General features: G+C 43.9%; 1 protein-coding gene across 1 annotated transcript in view; it reads right to left on the bottom strand.

The window, feature by feature from the left end:
- The window catches only part of LOC122803253, a 1,850,609-nt gene that overhangs the window by 1,002,965 nt on the left and 823,123 nt on the right, over nt 1-24,521 (bottom strand). Inside the window, exon 4 of the mRNA XM_044072846.1 lies at nt 18,536-18,638. Within this exon, the coding sequence (XP_043928781.1) occupies nt 18,536-18,638 (103 nt within the window). The remainder of the gene's footprint in view (nt 1-18,535; nt 18,639-24,521) is intronic.

The raw sequence follows: 24,521 nt of genomic DNA on the forward strand, positions 1-24,521 counted from the left end.
GAAGAAGTATAAACTTTCTTTCCCCATCTATCCAAGGCCCTGGCCTCTTTATCTGCAGGAACCGGATTCTTGACAACAGAAGCCTTAACACCCTTAGGCCCCTGGCTAACAGTTTCTGGGTCTGCCCTAGGACTTTTAAAAAGATACTTATGAGCTTCAGGCACCCTGTAATACCTATCTGGTTTAACAGGAGCAGGAGGCAAAGAATCAGGATTAAGAGAAGCCTCTGCAAACACATCTTCCACCACATTCAGAACAGGAGGTATAGCCAAATGCCTATGCTGGGGTAAAAACAAAAATTCCCTAAGCCTTTTCCTGGAATTAGAGAAGTCCTGACCTTCCCATTTAAAATGCTCTCTCATGGAGTGAAGGGTTTCTGAAAAAGAAAAATCCTCAGGAGGAGAAGCAGGAGTAGAATCATCCACATCAGAATCAGAATAATGAGAATACTCCAGCAAGTCTTCCGCCGAAGACTCAGACACATCCGAAGCCTGCTCATAATCCCCCAACACTGGTTCCATCCTAGGCCTCTTATCAGGAGGGGGCATAGAGCCTCTAATTAAAGTAATTAAATCTTCTGCCATTTTAAGCATGTGCTTCTTGGGCACAGAACCTGAAGAACTAGGAGTGACACCCACAGAAGCTAAACTAGACCTGCCTCTAGGAGAAGCCTTGGAAGCAGAAAGAGAGGGCCTAGACCCCTTAGGAAGGGAGGGGAGTACAGTTATCTGAGAAGCCCCTACAGCCTGACCTGCCTCCTGGGAGGCCACATCCTGTAAAATCAAAGTTTCTCCCTGGGACTCCAGAGAGGCCTCCGTCGGAACCACCGGTTCCACTGACGCCTCTAAAGAACCGGCGTCCGGTTCGGACGACTCCTCTAACCTAAGTTTACCTGCCTTGTCCTTGAGCTTGAGGAAGCCGGCGTCGGAGCATCCGACGGCATATTGTAATTGCACCGCTTCCCAAAGACCAACCTGGCACAATCCAACCTTCGCTTTATAGTGCGTTTATTGAACCTAGCACAAAAGCGACACCCAACAACGTCGTGCTCAGGTCCCAAACAAGGTATACACAAATTATGGTAATCCCTATGCGGTATCTGTTTCCCACAAGAAATACAGTTATTCACTTTTTCTGACATCCGGTAAACCACTGAGGCAAGAAAAAACCAAAATATTCCCCAACGGGGTACTTAACCAACTCTGACTTCGGTATGAAACTCCGAATTCGAAAAATTTCAGAACGCCGAACGGCACTTGCAATACTGCTTCTGCATCGGACCATGCGGCAAAAAAGACTGAGGATATGACGTCGGTCATGCGCATTTGTACCCTGACGTTCTGATGTCAGTCAAATGCGCCTTGACCGACGTCAGCCTTATACTCTGATATTCGGGCCGACCGAGGGACAGCGGACTACCCAAGTGTTAGGACTGCAGCAATGTGAGATGAAGAACATCATAAAAAAGTGACAGAAAAAAGAAGTTATGTACTTACCGTAACGTTCCATGTCTGTAGTCCATCTCACCTATATTCTTGCTGGATGGGTTTGGAGCCAATATCCGACTCAACCAATACTAAAGCTCAAGAGCTTTTACTGGCTCGAGGCTATCCCCTACCCCATGGTGCCTCACGGCAATTCCCCAGATCTAGTTTGCAAGAAAGTAATAAATACTTATCAGGTAATAATAATGAGAAAGAAGCTGTATAAATACAGCAAAGTATTAGAAACATAATACATTCCAGGTGGACAATAAAGAGCAAAGTCAGGCAGCCCAAAAAAGAGGTCCACTAGATCCCCCAGAAACAGGAAGGGGGTTGGAGGGAGGGACGCAAGAATATATGCGAGATGGACTACAAACATGGAATGTTATGGTAAGTACATAACTTCTTTATGTTGTGTAGTCCTATCTCGCCGTAATTTTTGCTGGATGGGACAGTTTCCCTAGCACCTTTATCCCGGGTGGCTCAAGGGAAGAGACTCTTCAGCACAGTGGAACCAAAGGATGACTTAGCCCAGGAGGACAAATCCAAATTGTAACGAGTGACAAACGTATGTGGTCTTACCCAAGTAGCTGCTGCACAAATAGTATCAATTGGGAGCCTAGATCTAGGCACATGAAGTAGCTACAGCCCTAGTAGAATGACCTTTAAAACTTTTAATGGTAATTGTCTACCAGCTTATTGATAAGCAAAGGATATGCATCCCGAAAGCCATTTTGAAAGAGTAATTTTTGAAACAGGTAAGCCTTTCCTTTTGTCAGAAAAGAAAATGAAAAGTTGATCAGAGTTGCTGAATTCTTTGGTCCTGTGTATATAGAATCTGAGTATCCTGTGGACATCTAGCTGGCGTCTATAAAGAGTGGTTTGGAAAAAACACAGGTAGCTCAATGGTAGCATATTTAGGTTGTGTTCTGTCCATACCTTAGGAAGAAAGGAACGGTTTGTCCTGAGAGAGAGAGAGAGAGAGACTATCCTTGTGAAAGAATGTTAGGTTGTCAAAATAGTTAGGGTTTGAAGTTCTGAGACTCTCCTAGCCGATGTTATAGCTACCAAGAACAAGGTTTTCCATAACAATTTTAAGTCTGACGACGAGGATGGTTCAAAGGATGCAGACATCAAAGATGAGAGGACTAAATTTAAGTCCCATGGTTCTAATGGTTGTTTTATTGGGGGCCTAAGAAGAACTCCTTTTAAGAAGGTTTTACAGAGGGAGTGTTGCATGATTGGAATTCCCATAGAAACAAAATGGAAATTGGAAATGGCAGCTAATTGAACTCCAACTGTAGCGGCTGCCACTCTTTCATGAAAAATTGTTGTTAGGAAGGATAAAATGGATTCTGAAGGAGCTGTATATGGATCTAAGCCCCGATTCGTAGCCCAAAGGGAAAACCTATTCCATTTGCTAGAATATAGTTTCTGAGTGGAAGGTATATGGGATGAAATTAGGATGTGTTTGACCGCTGGGGATAAGGGAATGCTGTCAGTTTGATGTGTGGATAGAGGGTTGGAACTGTCCCAATTGACGAATCATGAGATCTGGAGATGGGTCCAGAATCCATGATTTCTCCAAAAGGTAGGCCCACAGGAAAGGAAACCAAACTTGCCGAGGCCAGTAAGGAGCAATGAGGATCAAGGAACTCATCAACTGTTTTGCTTGATGTATTACTTTGGGTATGAGTGGAAAGGGAGGAAAGGCATAGAGAAGTCCCAGGGGCCAATCGTGAACTACAGCATCCCTGGGTGACATCCCTGGATGGGGAATGAGGGCAAAGTAGCCGCTGCATTTGGTGTTCAGGTGAGTGGCAAATAGATCGCAGCAAGACTAGCCCCATTTGTCAAAGATCTTTCCCAACCATTGCATTCAGGAACCACTAGTGAGGCATCAGAATTGCTCGGCTGAGTTTGTCCGTATAACATTGGATTTCCCCGGGATATGCGTTACTATCAGGAAGCGTGGAGTATCCATTTCCCATTTCCAAACTCTTAAGGCCTCTCTGCAAAGCGGGTAAAACTTGGGTCCTCCTTGTTTATGTACCACACGACAGACATGTTGTCTGAATCGCAATCGTTCCAGTGGGAAGGGAGCTGTGAAGTGCTTGCAATGCATATAGCACCGCTCTCATCTCCAGAACACTGATGTGTAAGTGGTTCTCGTGGTTTTGCAAAGTACCCTGGACTGTCTTTCCCAGATAATGCCCCCCCCCCACCCTATCTGGGAAGCGTCCATGGTCAAAACTGCTTTCTCTTGGGGAGGAACAAGTGGACGACCTATGAAAAGTTGTTTTGTGTCTAACCACCATGTCAGATCCCTTTTGCATGCATTTGTTATTAATATCTGGTGAGACAATGGAAGGTCTTGCATTGACCATTGTGCAAACAGCATCCACTGGAGAATCCTCATATGTAGACGAGCAAGAGGAACTAATAAGATGACAGAAGCCACAGTCCCTGGGACTTGAAGGACTACTCTGGCCTGGACTAACAAGGATCTGATCTGACTGCGTAGAGATTACACTCTTTCCTGCATTAGCTTTACTAACATGGTGGTTGTGTCTATTTCTGAGCCTAGATATACAATATGCTATGAGGGAGATAAGAATGACTTTTGTAAGTTGACAGTGATGCCTAGGCTAGAGCACAAGGATAGAGTCTCGTCCCTGGTCCTTATGAGTTGATGCTTGGTGGTAGCAGTGAGCAGCCAGTCATCTAGGTACAGAAAAACTTCGAATCCTTGATGTCTCAGGTGAGTTGTTACCACTGGGGGCTGTAGTGAGGCCAAAGGGCAGTGTTCTGAACTGAAAATGGCTGGCTCCCAGCCGGAAGCGCAAGTGTCTCGTGGAGCGCTTGTCCATTTTTATGTGGTAGTATGCATCCTGGAGATCAATTGAGCACATCCAGTTGTCTTCCCGGATAAAGGGAAATATCGACTGCAGAGTGACCATTCGGAACTTTGATATTCTTACATGCTTGTTGAGCCCGCTGAGATCTAGAATTGATTTCCAGTCCCCTGTCTTTTTTTGGAACTAAAAAGAATTGAGTGCAAGTTAAATATCCTACTTGCTCTGCAGGGACTTCTTGGATGACTGTTTTTGCAGCAACGAGATGACCTCTGATGTTGCACGGTCTAGTTGGATTAGTGGTACGTCTGGTACAGACCGGTTTGTTGGGGGATCAGAAATAAAGGGAATCACGTAACCTCTGGATATTACTGTGTACACCCAACGATCTGTAGTGATAGTTAGCCAGGCGCTTGGGTACAGAGATATACGACCCCCAACTGCCTCTAGAGACGGACAGTCGGGCAACCCTTCAGGGTCGATGGAAGAGACGATCAGAGAAAGCTTCTCTATCTCCCTGATGTCGCGGACCTCCTCTGCCACGAGGGCGGCGTTTTCCATTGTATCCTCCCACATTGCCCCTGGGGAGGATTGATTTTGTGACTGAGGAAAACTTTTTTGAGATTTGCAGAACCACATTTTCCCTCCTGTATTACCCTTGGGATAGGGTCTGGACAGCAGAGAGAAACGGACTCCAACGGCAGGTAAGGTTTGTCCTTCCTGCTCGTAACTAGTCAAAGTCTCTTTCACTTGGGGCCCAAAAAGAGATGAACCATCAAAGGGAACATTAGTGAAGGAAGAGAAAGGATTCCGTAAAATTACAAAGATGCATCCACGAATGTCTCCTGAGGGATATTCCTGCTGCGGCTGCCCTGCTCGCTCCATCTGCCACATAAGAGATCAACCTCATGGAGGAGTTAGCTATGGAAGTAAGGGTGGAGAGCTGTGCGGAAACCTTTTCCATGGAACCCAGAGCTACTGAACCCTGGAGGGTATCTCCTAACTCTTTCAGGGGGATCCCTCTGAAGATGAGTGAAATGAGTCAAGTAATTCGGCGATCTTAGTGTAAATGCAGCTGAAGAACAAGTACCCTTCCCGTACCTATCCATTGCCTTGGACTCCTTGTTGGGAGGATGGATATTAGAAAGACGTCTCAAATAATTCCTTCTTGGTGGCCGCTGCTACCCCCATAGCATCAACTGGGACTCCCTTGCTAAGGAAAGACTTGTCCTCAGGTGCTCTCATAAATTTGTTTGGCCTCCTCGGGACGGCTTCCACTGAATCTGGAGAGGTCCACACTTTCCGCAAAATGACCCCCAAAAGTTGGTCATAAGGCAGTGTCACCCAAGAGGTGGAAGGTCGGGAGCCAAAGGCCTCAAGATACACTGATTCATCCTCAGTAGGGTAAGAGGTCTTCCAATAACCCCTCTAAGGATTTCTAGGATGTCAGAGAAGGAGAGATCCTCAGAGAGAGATCTAGGGGACACTTCCAATTCCTCTAAATCAGTGTCTGATGTGATAGACTCAAGGGAGTCGACATGTTTCCTCTTACATAACCTCTTCCGAGGGAGCTCTCCAGTGGCATAATCTGGAGAGGTCTCGGAAGAGGGGGTGCCTCCAATGGGGGCTATTTGGGCCTCTGGTTCCCTACACTGTGGGGGTGGCAGAGGGGAAGAGGTGGCTGTCTGCTGGTGGTGGGACACATGTTCCAAAGTAATGGCTTTGGCAGAGGATAAAGCCTTCTCTATAGCTCTGAAAGCATTTACCCCCGCTCCGAGGGGGCGGATGGTCGACTCCTAGCAAGAGGGAACGGCTCCGAAGCAGAAGTGGGAGCCAAGCCGAGTCGACCCAAGGCTACGAGAGGGAGGGTCGGTTCCGAAGAGAACCCAGGGTGACTGTCCACCACTGAGTCGACACAAGAGCATCGGCTCCCAGAACCCTCTGTTCCAGTCTGAGCCATCGAGGATAGAGTAATTGGCTCCGAGGAAACAGGCTGAATCCCCACAGCTGAAGGGTCGAAGACAGAGGTACCTGAAATAATAGGCTCCGAGAGCGAAGCAGACAGAGAAGGAACAGTGATCGGTACAGGGGATGGCTCCGAGACCTTTGGGTCTGGAGGGGTCAATTTTCTAGCCAGAGCTGGATCCGAAAGCAACCTCTTCACTACTCTCTCAATGTCCTCATTTGATAGGGACCCTGGAGGATCTGGTGGAGAATGGAGACCTCCTTCTCTCTAAAATAGGAGATACAGTCTTGATGTTGGGCAAAATCTTCGGTACCAAAGATGGTCTCGGAACCGATGGAATGGACTGCACCGAAGAGGAGTCGGAACCGGAACTCCTTGGTTCCGACGCTTTTGACTTTCTGGTCACCTCCGAAGTCGGGGCAGATGATTTTCTTTCTGAAGATTTTGGAGCTGCCTGACCAAGTTCCAGCTGTTACTGGAAGGAACTGGTCATGAGACCCCTTTCAATACGTTTTCTCTTCCTTTCGTTCAACACTCTTGTACTAGAAGCATGACAGAAGGTGCAGGGTTCCTGTAAATGTGCTTCGCCCAGACAATATATGCAACTAGTGTGGCTGTCTGTAAGAGACATTTTCTGCGCACACCTGTCGCATTTTTTGAAGCCCAAAGGGCGATGATCCTTGTCTTTATCTTTAGACATTGTTAAACATAAAGTGTCAGGAGAAGGGAGGAAAGACCCTAACTTAAACGGGCACTACAGCCCTCTAATTTAAACATGTCGTACAGTCCTAAGGGGGGAATAGGGGTTGAAAACTTTCAAAAACAGTCGCACAATACAGAAGAAACTAAGATATATATATAACATAGAAAAAGGTGGTAGAAAAGGACTAAAGTAAAAAGACACAAACTCGAAGCTTTCGAGGCAAACAAGATCTGGGAATTGCCGTGAGGCACCATGGGATAGAGGCTAGCCTCGAGCCAGTAAAAGTTCTCAAGCTTTAGTATCGGTAGAGTCGGAACCGAATATCGGCCCCTTCTGATACTTGAGAATGCTACAAACAATTGGTTAGAGAGGCAGAAGGACTTGGTTCTGTACAAATAAAAATGGAGCAATCTATGAACATCTAAGGTGTGTATAAAATGCATTCTCCCCTTTTATTTATTTATATTTGTTGACCAGGAATGCCCGACTGAACGCAGGTCCATTTTCAGTGGCGGCCCGGGGAGAAAAGCTCTACAAATTAAAATGTTACAGACATAGTTACAGATTAAGAATCCTAGCAATTAAAATATTACAGACTTGGTCACAGATGAAGAACATAGTACATTCAGTAGATAACTAGCATCTGTTCTATCCACGAAGTCACAGCAGATATTAACAATTAAGTTACTGCCATATAATAAGTAGATAGGCATGGAAGTATCAGAGCTTGTTGTATTCAAAGGTAGTTTTTGTGGGGTGGAAGAGAGGTAGCGGGTAGATGGAGTGGGAGAAGTTAGAGGGGAGAGTTACAAGGGCATAGCCAGCATGTTTTTAGGTGCGCTTTAAGTAAAGCTTTGAAGTGGGTGCAAGATGGTATGGTACAGAGGTTACTGGGGGGGGGGGGTTTCATAATTTCGCTATTGCGCTGGAGAATAGTGCTTCTCCAGCAGTGTTATGGGCTCTAGTAACCTGTAACTGATTTTTGTTGCTGGATCGTAGTGGTCTGATGGTAAGATAAGGTTGGAGTAGATACTGGAGGGATGGGACCTTTAGAGGATGGTTAACCAGTTTGTGGGCGAGTGTGAGTTGATACCATTGAAGGAGGTAAGGGAGTTCTAGCCAGCCTAGTTCAGTGAGAGACAGTGGTGACTGTGGTAGGATGCCCCGGTGGCAAATTTGGAGATTTTGTTGTAGCAGGGTCTCGAGTTTATTTAGATCGCATTGCCTTAGGTTGGTATATATTGGAGAGGCATAAAGTAGGGTGGAGATAAGGTGCGAATTTGCAACTGAAATTCTAGCTGCTTTGGTGAGGAGTTGCTTATTTCTGTATAAGGCTCCTAGTTTTTGGTGGACTTTGTTTATGGTCAAAGATATGTGAATGTCAAATTTGAGATCGCTGTCTATTTCAACTCCTAGCAATTTGGTGCGAGCTTTTGGGTGGATACTGGTGATGTCTTTTGCTGTGATGTTAAAGTGAGAGATGTTTTGAGTATGTTTGGTGGGTTCGAAGATGAGGAGTTTAGTTTTGTTTGGGTTGAGTATTAACTTGGCATCGGATAGCCAAGTTTCAGAGGAAAAGGCATGCTGTGCGACCTTTTGCAGTTCAAGTAGGGACTGGGCGGAGCAGATGATGGTTGACTCATCTGCATATTGTATAAGTGTGCCAAGTTTGGTGGCAGAGGCTAGATTACTGATGAAAATAGAGAAGAGCAGGGGTCCAAGGATGGATCCTTGGGGAAAACAGATAGAGACAGGTAGTTGGGGGAGATATGTAATTTTGCCATACAACAGATTGCTGGCGGTCAGACAGGTAACTTTGAAACCAGTTGGTGACTGACTGAGAAAAGGATAGGTTATTGAGTACAGAGAGGAGTGGTTTGTGCGGGACCATGTCAAATACTTTAGATATGTCTAGGAAAGTAGCAGAGGAGAGATGGCCATTGTTTTTATGGTGAAGGATAGTATTAGTAAAAGAGAGCAAGGCAGTGGTGGTGCTATGGTTTGGTCGGAAACCATGTTGAGTATTAGAAAGGAGGTTGTTAGTAAGGAGGTAGTCTATTTGAGAGTGAATGCATCTCTCTGGTATTTTGGAGTGGAGATAGAATCACTATAGGGCGGTAGTTGGTTAGATCTGTGGAGGGACCGCCTTTGTGAAGGGGAATGATGTGTGATATTTTCCATAGTGTAGGAACGTAGCATTCTGACAGAGATCGGTTAATCAAGATGGATACTGGGTAGGCTAGGGCGTCAGCTGCAATTTGTAGGAATTCACTTGAAAGGTTGTCTATTGCTAATTTTGTGGGTTTAAGTTTAGTTAAGAGTTTTCATATGTTGGAGGTAGGAATGGAAGAAAATGAGAAGAGTGTTGGAAGATTACTGGGTGAAGGTGTGGGGTGTAGGAGAGGGGGGTTGTGTTGTCTGGGGAGATCACTGGGTGAAGGTTTGGGGTGTAGGGGAGAGGGGTTGTGTTTCTACCTAGTGATAGTATGGTTTGTGTGAAGTGTGTGTTGAATGAGGTAGCAATATTTTCTGAGGAGTGAGGAATGTTAGGTGTAGGGGGTATTGATTTTACCTGAGTGGAGGATGGAGTTTATGGAGGTCCAGAATTGTTTGGGGTTGTGTTGGGAGGAGTTGAGGGCAGACCAGTAGTATTGGATTTAGAGTGCTCCTTTATTAGCTTTTTGACTCTATTGCGTAGTTCTATGAATTTCTGTCTAGCTGAGCGGGTTTTGGGTCAGTGTTCCCAAGCTTTATCTTGGTTTTTCATTTCTGACCTAGTGGTTTTCTGTAGCCATGGGGAGGGTTGGGCTTTGGTTCTGGTAAGTCTTATGGGGGCATGGTTATTGAGGATGCTTAGGAAGGTAGTACTGAAAAATTGGACTGCATCATCTAGGCTGAGGTAATTTAGAGGGTGCCAGTGACATTCTTTGAGGGATGAGATTAATGTGATTGGGTTAAAGTGTAGTTTTTTTACGTATTTGACGGTAGATGTCCGGTTTAACTTGGTATAGGTGTTTTTTGATTAGGAACGCTGGGGAATGATCACTAAGGCTATCTGATAAGGCAGCCTGCTATATAGGACTGCGGAAACTTACTGACTAGTATCCAATCCAGGGTAGTGTGCTTGTTGGAGTTTTTACTTATTCTGGTTGGTGACTGGACTAGTTGGGTGAAGCCATGAAGGTTTAGATGCTGGGTTGGATGGTTGCCGCAACAGGATTGCCAATCAATACTGAAGTCACCTAAAATTATGGTCTCTTGAGGGAGATGGTGGGTAGTCCAGCTTAAGAGGTTTTCTAGTGGGGGGATATTTTGGCCAGGTGGGAAGTAGCATCCTTTGATGTAGATGGTTTGATTTTGGTTTATTTTCAGGTTGGTATATAGTATTTCTTCATTGGCAATTTGGGGAGCTTATGAATTTAGAATCTGGATGTTTAGATGCTGTTTAAATATTATAACTATACCACCTCATTTCTTGTTTAGTCGGTCTAGTCTTAGTATGTTGTAACCATTAGGGAGGATTTGCTCACTGGTAATGTGAGGTTTTAGCCAGATTTCTATCAGGATGATTATATCTAAGGAGTATAAGTCTATGGTGGCATGGAGTTAGCAGACTTTGCTGGCTATATGTCTGATATTTAGGCTTAGCAGAAGGAAGTCATTTGGTTTTCCAAAGGCTGGGATTTGGGAGATGTGGTTGTTAGTCTGATTATTAGAAGTGGGGTTGGAGATGGAGGGGCCAGGGTGGGGTGGATGTCTCCATTGAGGGCAAGTTTTGATATGCATGAGGTTATTAGTTTTATTAGAGAGTTTGCATTTTAGGGAAACTTTATGAATAGGTGCAGTCGGTAACATGTGGTGGGAGGGTTATTTTGTTAACTTGTAGGGATGCATTTAGTTTTAGTATTTTCATTGATAGAATATGTGGGGGATGCGTAGGGATGGTTCTTGAGTTGGTGGGAGAGGAGCAGAGTGAGGGTGAGTCATGAGTGATGGAGTGAATAGTTGTACAGTGGAAGTTGAGTGGGGGCATAATGGAGTTTTGGTAAGATATGCAAGGAGAGGGTATGCAAAGAGTTTAAGTATGGTATGCTTATTCATGTTATCAGAAGAGGAAGGGTAGTAATGGGAAGATGGCGGATTTAGAGTTGGGAGTAGTGTTGTGGTTGGTGGTAAAAATGATGGGAAGGGTTTGTTCTCAAAGGTAGGACCACCAGGGGTGGGTGGGAATTGGGGGCAGGGTGGGGAGAGAAGTGGGCAGAGACCTGTTAGCTGCTCTTAGGAAGGGTTGTGGGCTGGAAAACAATAAGACAACAGTGAATACAGGCCTTTATATAACTTCTGTACTACGCATTCCTAGTGGGGGAGGAGGGTAGGGACTAATTGCAGGAGTCCTGTGGGAGTGATTGACAGGTCTCTCAACCAGATTCTGGAAGATGGGCAATTCAAACAAAAACAAACAATCAAATGATTCAAACTGTAGCTAAGTGATATGGAGAGAGTACCAAGAGAATAGATGAACTGCAATTAAGTAAATGGCAGTACAGTTCATGGGAGGAACTAAACTAGCACAACTTAATTAATTCTGGTGTTACTAATTCTGGGGTAGTGCAGTTTAGTTTGGAAGTGGATAGTTATTGCCATACAAAAATAGTCTAATATTGACTGGTCACAGATGAAACTGGGGGACAAAAGCACAGTTGGATGTAAAAGCCATAGATAAAAATTTAAAATTTTGCCTTGCTACTACTCACAGAGAGGTACAGAACCCAGCAGTGTGTCATCAACTAGAGTCTGAAATGGGGTCTTACAGGACTGGAGTTAGGAAAACTGGGCTAGCTAGACAGGCCTCTGCAAGTGTGCATGCTTTAAACAAAAAAATTCCGTATATAAAGGCATTAACATTAAGTCTTTATGTTGAAAGTTAAGACATACATTGCGTTTAATTTGAAGAAAAGCCGTGTTTGCAGAGAACCCTTTGTAATATTTTCACTGGAAATGCATTTCAGCAATAGTACTTATTCAAGTTTGGGGGGTGCACCCGCAGCCCAAGACGTTTAAAGAGAGCGAGCACACTTCACAGAGAGGGGAGATGACAGCAGAAGTGTGTTTACTGGCATAATTAGGGAAAAAACATTAGGAGTTGTATAGATTGATTAAGGTTTGCTTCAGTGGCCACTTTTAGCATGAAGGAAGGATTAGGTCTCAAAGCCACTTTGTCTTTATGAAATATCAAATAAGGAAAGGAGGGCTTAATGATAAGAGCCTGCAATGTTATACTCTTAGTTAATGTTATTGCCACCAGAAAGGCACTCTTCCAAGAAAGGAATTTGATATCGCAGGATGCATCAGGCCCCCAAAGGGGGTCTAAGTCAGAGACTACAGCAAGATCCCATGGTGGGGAAGGGTCTTGGACTTGAAAATGCAGCAAAAAGACACCTTTCAAAAAAGCTTTGCAAAGGAGAGAAAAAAACAGACTCATAAAAATTAGAAATTGCTGTCAATTGGGACTATGATGGTAGAGAAGGGCTAGAAGAAATCTGGCAAAGACCAAGTCGCCACTGCACAAATGTCATCCAAGGACTGACTAGTTAAAAAGGCAGCTGACATAGCCACTAACCTGGTAGAATGAGCCCTAACTGCTCCAAGCAATGGAGAACCATGAGAGGAATACATGGAGTAAATACACTGAAAAATCCACACGGAAATAGTTTTCGAAACAGCTTGACCCCTTCTGATACTTGAGAATGCCACAAACAATTGTTCAGAGAGGCGGAAGGACTTAGTTCTGTGCAAATAAAAATGGAGCCATCTATGAACATGTAAAGTGTGTATGAAATGCATTCTACCTTACTGGCATAATTGGGGAAAAAACATGAGTTGTACAGACTGATTAAGGTTTGCTTCAGTGACCACTTTTTGCATGAAGGAAGGATTAGGTCTCAAAGCCACTTTGTCTTTATGAAATATCAAATAAGGAGGCTTAATGGTAAGAGCCTGCAATTCTGCAACTCTTAGTTAATGTTATTGCCACCAGGAAGGCACTCTTCCAAGAAAGGAATTTGGTATTGGAGGATGCATCAAGCTCGAAAGGGGGTCTTGTCAGAGACTACAGCAAGATCCCATGGTGGGAAAGGGTCTTTGACTGGAGGATGCAGCAAAAAGACACCTTTCAAAAAGGCTGTGCAGAGGAGAGAATAAGAAAGACTCAGTGATATGAAAATTAGAAATTGCTGCCAATTGGACTATGATGGTAGAGAAACAGGCGCCCTACTGAAAATGGGAAGTCAGGAAAAGAAGAAAGTAAGAAATAGGGGTTTAAAATGGATCTAGATTCAGACCTTTACCCATGATAGAGAAGCTCTTTCACTTGCTTCAAATACTCTCTTGGTAGACGATTTCTGAGAAGGAAGAAAATTATCCTTGCAGGGGATGCAAGCCTGGACTTGGCAACAATTACTGGAATTAGACAAACCAAGCTGTCAGACAAAGGGTCTCCAGATTTGGAAGCGGATGGAGAGATGGATGAGAAATCAGATCTGGATCGAGCACCCAAGGGATGTAATTCAGATGAGACCGCAGAAGAAGGAACCACACCTGTCAAGGCTGAAAGGGGGCAATGAGGATCAACTGCATCCTAGGGTGTCTTGCCTTCTGAAGTACTTTCAGAATAAAAGGAAACGGTGGGAAGGCATAAAGAATACCCAGAGGCCAATCATGAGTCAGAGCATCCCTGGGGAACTCGCTCTCTAGGGGAATCAAGGCAAAGTAATTGCTGCATTTGTTGTTGAGAGGAGAAGCAACCGGATCATAGCTCGGCTGACCCCACCGACGGAAGACCTGCTTCGCCACTAATGGACTCAAGGACCACTCTTGAGGGGTCAGAAAAGCCCTGCTCAGCTTGTTCGCCAGCATGCTGGATGCTCTGGGAATATGGATTGCCAAGAGAAAGCACCCTGAGGAAATCACCCACTTCCAAACCCTCATGGCCTCGTGACAAAGCAGATAAGAACGTGTGCCCTCTTGCTTTTTTATTTACCACACAACAGCAATGTAGTCTGTGTAAACTGCTATTGTCCCAAGAGGGAGGCAGACGTGAAAAGCCTGCAATGATTCAATAAGTGTTCTTATCTCCAGGACATTTATGTGCAGCTTGCTCTCTGATTGGGACTATGTCACTTGGACAGCCTTGCCCTGAAAATGCCCCCCTCCCAAGACGGAAGCATCCGTGATTACCGTGGTCATGGGAACTAGAGGTGAAAAGGGTCTCCCTACCAGGAGATCCAGGGAGTACATCCACCATAAGAGATGTCTCCGACATATTGGTATGACTCGTACGGAGACTGACAGAGGAAGGGAAAGATGGGACGACTGAACAGCTAGGGTCCACTGTAGTACTCTCAAGTAATACCTGGACATTGGAAGGAGATAAATGGTGAATGAGGGAACACTGGCATCCGGGTTTGCTCCAGAAGAGACTGAGCATGAGATGAAATAAGATGGGCTTGCCGGAAGGAGAAAGGCTGCAGTCTCCAAGGTTTTGTCCAACTGAAGGCCTATGAATGCCAGTTGTTGAGATGGAATCAAGGAAGACTTGGAGAGGTTCACTGTTATCCCCAACTGTGCAAAAAGGCAAAGAAGAAACATGTGCTCTCCACTATAAGGATCCAATTGTCGAGACAGGGAAACCCCTGGAATACCTGCAGCCTGAGATGAGCTGCCACCACTGCCATGCATTTGGTGAACACCCAGCGGGCTGTGGTGAGTCCAAAATGGCAGGACTCTGAACTGGAAGTGATCGCCCCTAGGCGAAAGTGGATAAATCTCCTGGACTGTCTATTTTGATATGACAGTACACGACCTGGAGATCCACAGTGCACATCCAGTTGTACACCTGCAGAAGGGTGACAACTGACTGAACAGTAACCATCTGAAACTTCGACTTCTTGACTGACAGGTTAAATGACTCAGGTCCAGAATAGGACGCAGGTCCTCCGGTTTTCTTGGGTACCAAAAAGAAGCGGGAGTTACGTTCTGGATCCTCTCTGTCCTGAGGTACCTTCTGGGTGGCTCTTTTTTTGGATGAGGTTGATGACCTCTAGACAGGCTAACTCTCTCTGAATGGGTGACACATCTGGAAGCGTTCTGCTTCTAGGTGGGGGATCTGAAAAGGGAATGTAGTAGCCCATGGATATGATTCTTAGCACCCATTAATCATTTGTGATTATGTCTGCTCAGGCTAAAGGGTGCAAAGCCAACCGACCACCAAATGCCTTCACCGAGGGACAGGCTGGTAATGGCTCAGGGCCGCTGGAAGAGTTTCTGAGAGAAGAGCTCCCTAGAACCCTGATTTTGTGGGTATTCTCTGCCTGTAAGGCATCACCGACCATTGAAACCTCTCCCCTGTCCCCTGGAAGAGAAATCTTCGAGCTTCCTGAAAGACAGACCGACTTGTGGAACCACATTTTCCTGCTCCCCTTTTGGGTCTTGGAGAAGGACCTTTCAGAGGGTGGAGAATTTGATCCCTACAGCTGACAACAGTCTTTCTTTCTTGCTCACTGCGGGTCAAAATTCCTTGAAGCTTGGTCCAAAGAGTTGAGCCATCAAAGGGGGCAATGGAGAATAATGCTTTAAGCTTCAGCAAACAAGCTTAACACAGCCAGGTATGATGCCTGATGACAATGCTATACCTGCCTCCCATGAAGAACACTCTGCAGCATTAGATAGCAACCTCATGGACAAATTAGCTATTGACGCAAGAATGCCCAAGCTAGGGAGACACAGATGGACTTTGAGAGGAGGTGGTGAGGTCCTTTATCAAATCCCTCTGGAGACGGGTGAAATGAGTCAGGAAATTCAGAGCTGGCAGGCTGAAAGAAGGCGATGTGAACACCCACTTTCCAAATCTGACCAATGCTCTCGATTACCTGGCTGGGAGGATGGACAGATGAGTTCTGTTCTGCCAGCTCTTTATTGGTGGTGGCAGCTACCAGAATTGCATCAACTGAAACTGCCTTGGATGAAAAGGCCTTGTCTGACAGTGGGCTTAAGAACTTGTCTGCTTTTTTGGGTACTGGCTTGACTGTATCAGGTTCTTTCCGAGCCCTGCTGGTAATGAGGTTGATTAATTTGTCAGCAAGAGGGACACCCAAGAGGTAAAAAGGCCCATACCGAAAGCCTCCAGGAACACGGCTTCCTCAGAAAATGGGGGCTGAGCAAACCAACCGCCCTTGGTGTTGCGAAACTCCAGTATGTCTGCAAAGTAGACTTCATCGAGTTGGGACCCCTACCCTTTGTAGACATCCATTTCCTCAGTGAGAGACTGCATAGGAAAGTCCAGATGTCTCCTCTAAGATGTCCTTTTCTGAGGCACTTCTTCCACAGGAGGCTCGGGGGAATACTCGTATGAGGTGGGGGGCCCCTATGGGGCAATTCTTTCGGTAGGCTCGATCGGATGGGCTGACCTGGAGCAGGATGAGGGGATCTGTTCAAGCTCTGGGGCTGGGAAGACCACTCTTAACAGACAAGGATTTTTCTACTACTCTGAATCCGGAGGGACTGGACGAGGTCCCCTCCCCGCTGATAACACCAAAATGAATGAATGAATGAATAAGCAAACCCCACTAGAACCTCCGACCCTTGGGATAGTGCATCTGCGGAGGTACCAAGTACTGAAGCACCAAGGGGCAGGGAGGGAATGGTCAGAAAAGCCCAGACCCAAACCATCCCCCCATGGACTCCAGGTCAACAACCCGGACCAGTGGTCCAGTCTGTCCTGGGGTAAGGGGAGCAGAGCTAGAAAACAACTCTGCAGGGTTAGGGATAAGAGAGGTCCCAGTAACCCCCATTACCTCGCTGTTGGGCTCTGGTCCCCCCCCCCCCAAGTCCAAACCTTGGGAGATCGAACGAGGAGAAAGTAGCCAGGGAGTGGGAGATGGTTACCCAATCCTGTGGGCTGCGGAAGCCAAGAGCCCCAGTTTGATTTGAGCCCTCAAGAAGGACTGTATCATTCTGTTCATATCAGAAGGAAGGATGCTCCTAGAGGATCGGGAGGAAACAGAGGACCTAGCCGGAGACCAGTGCCAAAATCCCGAGGGCATTCTTTGCTGGTCTAGGGAACGTGTCCTATGTGGAAGAGAAAATAAATGATGCCCTACTACAGGATCTGAAGGAAGATCCTCAATTAGGATGGGATCCGACAAGGATGACAGATCAGACTAACAGATCAGAGGAAACAGAAAGACCCGAAGACACAGTTCTCAAACCCCTCTGATCCAAAAAGGTCGGATCCATGACAGATTTGATTTGGCTCTGATCCGAAGGCCTTGATCCAGAGGCCTTGAATCAGAGAGTCAAACATCAAACTCTAAGATCCGAAGGGCTGGGAACAGAAGCCCTGGATTTGGAAGTTGACGCTCTAGAAGGTCTCTGATCCGCCACAGCTAAGACTAGAGACGGATGTGGGATCCGACAGCCTAGGTTTCAAAGAAGAAACCTTTCCAAAAGATGACAAAGATTTCCATGTACACAGGGTTACGACTTGGAGAAGGATTCCTTAACCAAAAGGCCTCCCTGAACAATATCTTTCAAAAGGAGTTTGTTACAACGGTTGACCAAGGCTCTGGGGATGAATACAGCACAAATGCTGCAGTCTACCTCAAGATAGCCAGCGTCGAAACAGTAGAGGTATTCCTCATGCGAATCAGAAACTGGCATTTTCCTACTGCACACAGAGCACCTCTTCAGCCCCAGAAGCTTTTCAGACATATGGGCAAACAAAGCCGAAGAGAAATAACCAAGAAAGAGTTGAGAGAAACCAGGCTTAACTTCAAAAACCCAGAGATCCATCCAGTAACTAAATGATAAACTGCTAGGAAACTGCACAAAAATAAAATTCTTAAGATATTAATAAAATAACCAAACAACCCAAAGGACAGTCAAGAAAAGGGATTCCTAATCTACTACACTGGACAACAGAAAAGGGCACCAAAAGGAAACCAAAATAATCGACTACCCAGAACAAGCCAACCAACGGAAGGGGAAAAAAACATCATAAACTAGACTACGGAACTTAACAGAGAAAAACTAAGAAACCCAAATTAGAAGAGTTACTTACAAAAACTATGAGAAGCTGACTTATCTGCTTCTGATCAACTAAAGTGGCAAATGAGATATAAGGGGTTAGAGGGCAGCAGTGCATTATGGTTATGGACGGGGAGGTGCTGGAGCTAAGCTGTTGTCTAGTGTGCCAGCTTGGATCCAATGTCGTGTCCTAAACCCAAATGTGATGAATGGTGACGAGAATAACATCAGGTCCAACAAATATCCATAGAGGAATTCCTTCTTGGAAGAAAACCCAACTGCCACTAAGTGCAGACAACTTTCAAGTAAAAATGACAGATAAAAATTATTTTATTAAAGAAAATTGTAAGATATATTGTAAAGCAACAACACAACAAAATAAAACATGAACAATAGATACTGTTCTAAAAGATGCACAAAATGAATAAACCCAAGTAAAATGTACCTCTTTAATACAAGTAGTATCCAATTGTGTGCGCTGGGCAGTTACAGATTTAGAATCTTTCCACCTCAGCCTCTCAATGACATTCTGCAACACAGTCCTTTCACTGTTGGGGAAAAATAGTTCTTCATAAAATGTCAGAATAGCTCATTTTATTACCACCCTAAACAGAGTAATCTTGAATTATAAAAGTTACGTACTCACCGTATGCACTGTCCATTTTCATTCTTCCTCAACAAATGGGCTCTGCCACTTTCTTTAGATTGTAGGATTCAACTTTTGAGCTGCCCCCATACCCATAATGCCCTGATCACTGTACCACCTCAGATCGAGTCTGATGCTACTATACAATATCCTAGGAAAATAAATTTTAACTCAAAATGGCCAAAACAGGACACTGAAAGCTGAAAGATCAAGCCCTCCAACAGGAACAATGGTTCCTAATAAAATTTCTATTAGGACACTCCCAAAAACATAGATGGGGGAAGATGGGAGGGCAGTTGAAGAATGAAAATGGAGAACACAGATGGAACACCGAGTGCACAATTTTTATATCTTAAGTTGTCATTTTCATTCATTCCTCAATGAAAGGGACAGAGTCCCAGCAAAGTTACCTTGGGTGGCCTTCATGCAAGAATATGCCGGAGCACTGCAGAACCGAATAATGCTCTATTCCTGCAAATGATGTGCAATTTGTAATGAAAAACAAATGTATGATCATTCGACCAACTGGCAGCTGCACAAATGTCATCAATGGAAACTCTAGCCTAAAAAGCAGCTGATGTCACCATCTACCTGGTTGATTGTGCTTTCAGTGGTTCTGGTAAGGTTAGGCCTTTCAAGGAATAATCGTGAAAAATACAATCTGTTATCCATTTTGCCAGAATAATCTTCAAAACTGGTTTTCCCATCTTGTCGGTAAAAAAGGAGACAAACTAATGTTTTTCGAAACTCCTTGGTTCTATCTGGGTAAAAACAAAGTTATCAATTACAACTGGCAACTTACCTCAGATAACAGAGACCCTGTAAACATATTAAGAGATTCCCCTGATTTTAAACACAAGAAAACTATGACACTATGCAATTCATTTCAAAAGGGTGATCCTTCTTTTTCTCCTGATTCAGGAGTTAACAAGGGAGATAATCCAGGCATGTTTGCTTGTAACAGCAGCTTTTCCAGTGATTACATCTTACAAGCGCAAGAATTTGTCTTTCCACACAACGGCAGAGAGATTAAGTCTTTTAATTACTACGACTGCAATAGCAGCTTTGTCATTTACGCAGCAATATGCAACTCATGACCCTGCTTCTACACTGGCAAAACTACTCGGAAGCTCTTAAGCCGCATCAAAGAGCATAAGGCAGCAATCAGAAAGCAGGATGACAATACTGTCTTGGCGCAGGCATAGTGCTACATGCCATGCTTTTACAGGTGTAAGATTTTTTTGTCCTTGAACAAAAAAAAACATTTCTTTGGGGACAGCTAAGGTCTTCCAAACTTCAAAGACCTTAAATGGCAACATGAAATAAATGCAGAATCCCTTCTTGGGCTCAAAGAAAAAGCAAACTTAAAACTGCTCAAAAAAGGATCAATTATTAAACTGGTCTTCAACCTCCACCATTAACAAGAAAGTTACACTAGTAAACAAATCGTAACACTAAATATTTAATTTGACTCGCTTCGTTTTTTATAATGTTGGCTTACTGTCTGCTTATCTTTTGGTTAAAATGTTTAAAAGTAAGTGACTTTTTCTTCACCCTCAACCTTTCACATGAAAGTTTCACTAGTAAGCACATAGTAACACACTAAAAATATCTGTTTTTGGCTCGGTGCTAAATTTTATAAGATGTTGGCTTACTGACAGCTTTTCTTTTGGTAAAATGGATTTTAACTAAATGACAGTTTTTATAAAAACATACCCCTACAGTTATATAGGATGATCCGACAGATGAGCTCAATAAACACAGCATGTAAATTCACACCTTGTCAAGGATTTTTTCATTTTATAGGAATTACAGTATTTATTTGAGGAAATGGACAATCTATTACTGAACAAGAATCTTAAACCTAAACTCAGAATTTCTACAAAGGAATTAATGGTAATGGACTTTTTTTTAATATTAAGGTTGCATTAAGGGGCTAGCTATAACCTTCAATCCATGCCCACCTTACTGAAAACACTGCATTTAATTACATTACAGGTCTAAATATTTAAATTGAACAAGGTGCATTGATCATTTTACAAATTGTACTGTGACTTAAAACTTTTTACTTTGTACTTAATCCCAAACATTTCTGATTAATAGCTTTCCTGATGAATTTCTGGCACATTAAACGGACAAAAGCACTCAAGCACCTGTTTATGTGTTTTTCTTAAATAGTACAAGTTCTTTTTCGCTGACTGATTTTCGTTCTTAAGTGATAGCAGTCATTTTGTATATAATATATACACACACATATATATATATATATATATACACACACACACAGACACACACACATAGATATATATATATATATATATATATATATACACACACAAACATGTATATGTATACTATGTGTGTGTATATATAAATATATATATATATATATATATATATATATATAAAATGTGTGTGTATATAAATATATATATATATATATATATATATATATATATATATATATATATAGATAAAAATACGTGTATATATATATATGTATTTATATATATATATATCTATGTGTGTGACTATATATATATATATATATATATATATATGTATATGTATATGCATATATGTATATGAATATCTGTTCATAGGTAGGTACTAGGCTATCTCTCCGAAGGCATTTATAAGCCCAGCCAAAATGTGTTTGGCTTTCGCTGCCACCTTACATTAGCTCCCTGTGCCTCTGTCCGGCAGAGTCACTGAAGTGATCCCCGGGGTAAACTTTCTATTAGCAAGGAGCTCTGCCTAATGTAGATTGGAATCCTGTTCCAAAGCATGGGAAGTTTCTGGGGCAGAAATCTATCCCTCCAGCACGTCCTATTTATTGCTGTGGTGAAGATTAGATCTCTAGAGCATGCGGCTCAAGGGGATAAGATTTTCTTTAGGTGGACCATGTCCCATCAATTCTGGGTTGGACATGGCCATATACGTGAGGCAGAGATCACCTCTGAGTAGGCAGTACGCAACAGAGTACAGCTGGAGTTTATTCAGTCGAGCTGCATAGGGCATCTGTTTGAGGCCAGTGATCCTCTTGGTGAGGTACGTTCGTGGTGTTTCCAGCTGTTACAGGTGTCTTAAGTTACATACCAAATGGGGTGTTGTACTCTGGGTCTGATAAGTGTAGAGTAGAGGGTCACAATGACCTCTTTTGATCTGGGTGGGAACCCTTTTGTGATTAGGTGGGCCACAAAGAAGGATATTCTAACCACTTTGGCAATATGATTATTAAAGGTGAGAATACTATTTACTTGTGTCTACAGATCCATTATTACATCTTCTGTATTTAAGGGACTACCACCTATGTGGTAGTTTGTGGGTACTTTGTTTTTTCCAAAGCAAATGACTATGCACTTTTTGGCATTTAGCTTGAGGCCATGATTTTGACACCAGGTATCCGTCTCAGTGAGAGCATTTTGGAGTATGTGTGTGTCAGCTGGAGAGTCAATTATAGACTCTAGTTTGCAGTCGTCTGCAAACTTGGTTAGCCATAGTCTTCCTGTGCTTGCCTGTACCTCTGAGAAGTATATGCCAAACAGGAGGGGCCCTAAGACTGAGCCCAGGGGAATGCCACTTGTTACCGGTTTAAAGTTGGAACCAACTCCCGCAACTCTCACCATCTGGGTTCTGTTCGTCAGCGAGTTTGCAACACATTTTGTGAGTTAAGGGTTTATGTTCAGGCTGGTGAGCTTGTCTATAACGCCAGAATGATGAATGGTGTCAAACGCCTTTGCGAGGTCTAGGTAGGCTGTGTGTACCATCTTTTCCTCGTCTATAGCCTAGGTAACTGTCTCAAATAAGTCCACCAGGTTTAGGAGGCATGATCTGCCTTTACAAAGACGAACTGGGTAGGGCCCAGTGTTTGGAGGTTCCCAAGAGAGTTCCATGATGATGCGCTCCACAGTCTCGCAAACCAAGCTAGTCAGGATTATATGGCGATAGTTCCCGGTGTCTGTTGTGGCTCCACCTTTCTGAAGCGGAATAACCGTTCCGTGTGCTACTCTATGGGTACGTAGCCTGTGGAGATGCCGAGTCTGAACATGTGTTAAGAGGAAGGGTTAGTTTGCCTTTAAACTCATGTAGGATGCAGCCTGGGACAACATACAGTTCCAATGATGCTGTGTTCTTGGCCCTTGAGAGGGCTGTTTTAACCTGAGTGTCTGTGATTTCAGGGATTCTACATTCTTCTGGTATGGTTATGGGCCATTTTGTGGGTGAAGTTTGCGCTTAACCTGTCTGCCGGGATGTTGGCGATATCGGTCGGTTGAGTGTATTTTATGCAATTCTGCACTAACTTCAAGCAGATCTGACCACTGCCACTTAGATTCTAGACATAACTAAAGAATGCCTTGTGGTTATATTTTGAGTCCTCGGCAATTTTTCAATCGAAGCACTCCTTGGATGATTTTGACGGATCGTAGTTTCTTGCTGATAAGGGATATCTTCCCTTCTTGGGATTTTACTCTATTCTGTACTAGTTTCCTCCTCCTTCTGTATTGCTTGATTATGGCAGGAGTCCACCAGACTTGTTTCCTTTTCTTGGAGGAGTGAGTCTTGGTTTTGCCTGGGATAGCACAATCCATGCATTATTGTAGGTGCCCGTAGAATGCATTAGTAAAGGATTTTACAACTTGGACAGCATTATCCTTTAGTATGGGGGCGAAGAAACTTTCCACCTCATTCTAAAGTAACATGAAGTTTGCTTTTGAAAAGTTTTCACTGTGATTTCCTTGTCCGGGGGTGGGGGCGGAAAGTGGATATCCAAAGAGATTTCTTTATGGTCATACCTAACCAGTGAGGGGATGACCTCCGGTGTGGAACACCAGTCGCCCAATTGGTGATGACCAGGTCCAATATGTTGTCAACTCTGTTGGGAGTGATGACCAGTTGACCAGGACGTTGGGATTTATAAATTCTAGGAAATGTTGGGCAAGGGAGTTAGTACTTGAGTAGTTCTCCAAGTTAATGTTTGGGTAATTGAAATCACCCAATATTAGGGTGTTTGGTAGGACCTTCATGTTTCCCAATGTTTCCAGAAACATGTAATTAGGGTCCTGGGACATGGTGGGTAATCTGTAGCAAGCTACAATTTGAATTGCAATTTTGCCCATTGTTAGTTGCACGTGGATGATCTCTAAAGCATCGTGCTGTGCTACGATCCTGGAGGTGTGGGGATCCTTGATTAATATGAATACGCAATCACCTTTTGTATTTAGGTTTGGGTTCTGTGGTCGAAATGTATGGTATGAGTTGTAGCCTGGCAGTGCTGGGGTGCTCACTGGAGCCTTAAACTAGGTTTCTGTTACTGCACATGTATCGATTTTCTCCATACTGCGGAGCGCCTCTAGTGCGTGCATTTTGAGGATTAGACTTCTAGCACTGAGTAGTATTACCCTCAGTTTTTTGTAACGTATTTATGGCAGTGGGTTACTCTTTTGAGCCTTGCCTAAAAAGGGCACTATGGGGGTCGCAAGAGCCTTGGCTAGTATTAGAAGGCCTAAGAGTGACAGCTACAAGCCGTCTCTAGCGAAGCAGCATTGCTTGTTGAGCATGTCATCCCAAGCGGACAGACACCTGGATCCCCTTTGAATGACACCACAAACTTAGCCAATTGTTGAAATCGAGAATATTTCCTTTATACCATGGTATCATTCTTGGTGAGGGCAGGATGCTACTCAAGGTCACACCGGCTACGGCTACGTGATATACACAACCATCTATATATATATATATATATATATATATATATATATATATATATATATATATATATATA

Source organism: Protopterus annectens, chromosome 5.part1, assembly GCF_019279795.1.
Source record: "Protopterus annectens isolate FY-2018-M chromosome 5.part1, PAN1.0, whole genome shotgun sequence".
In the NCBI taxonomy this organism is placed as follows: domain Eukaryota; kingdom Metazoa; phylum Chordata; order Ceratodontiformes; family Protopteridae; genus Protopterus; species Protopterus annectens.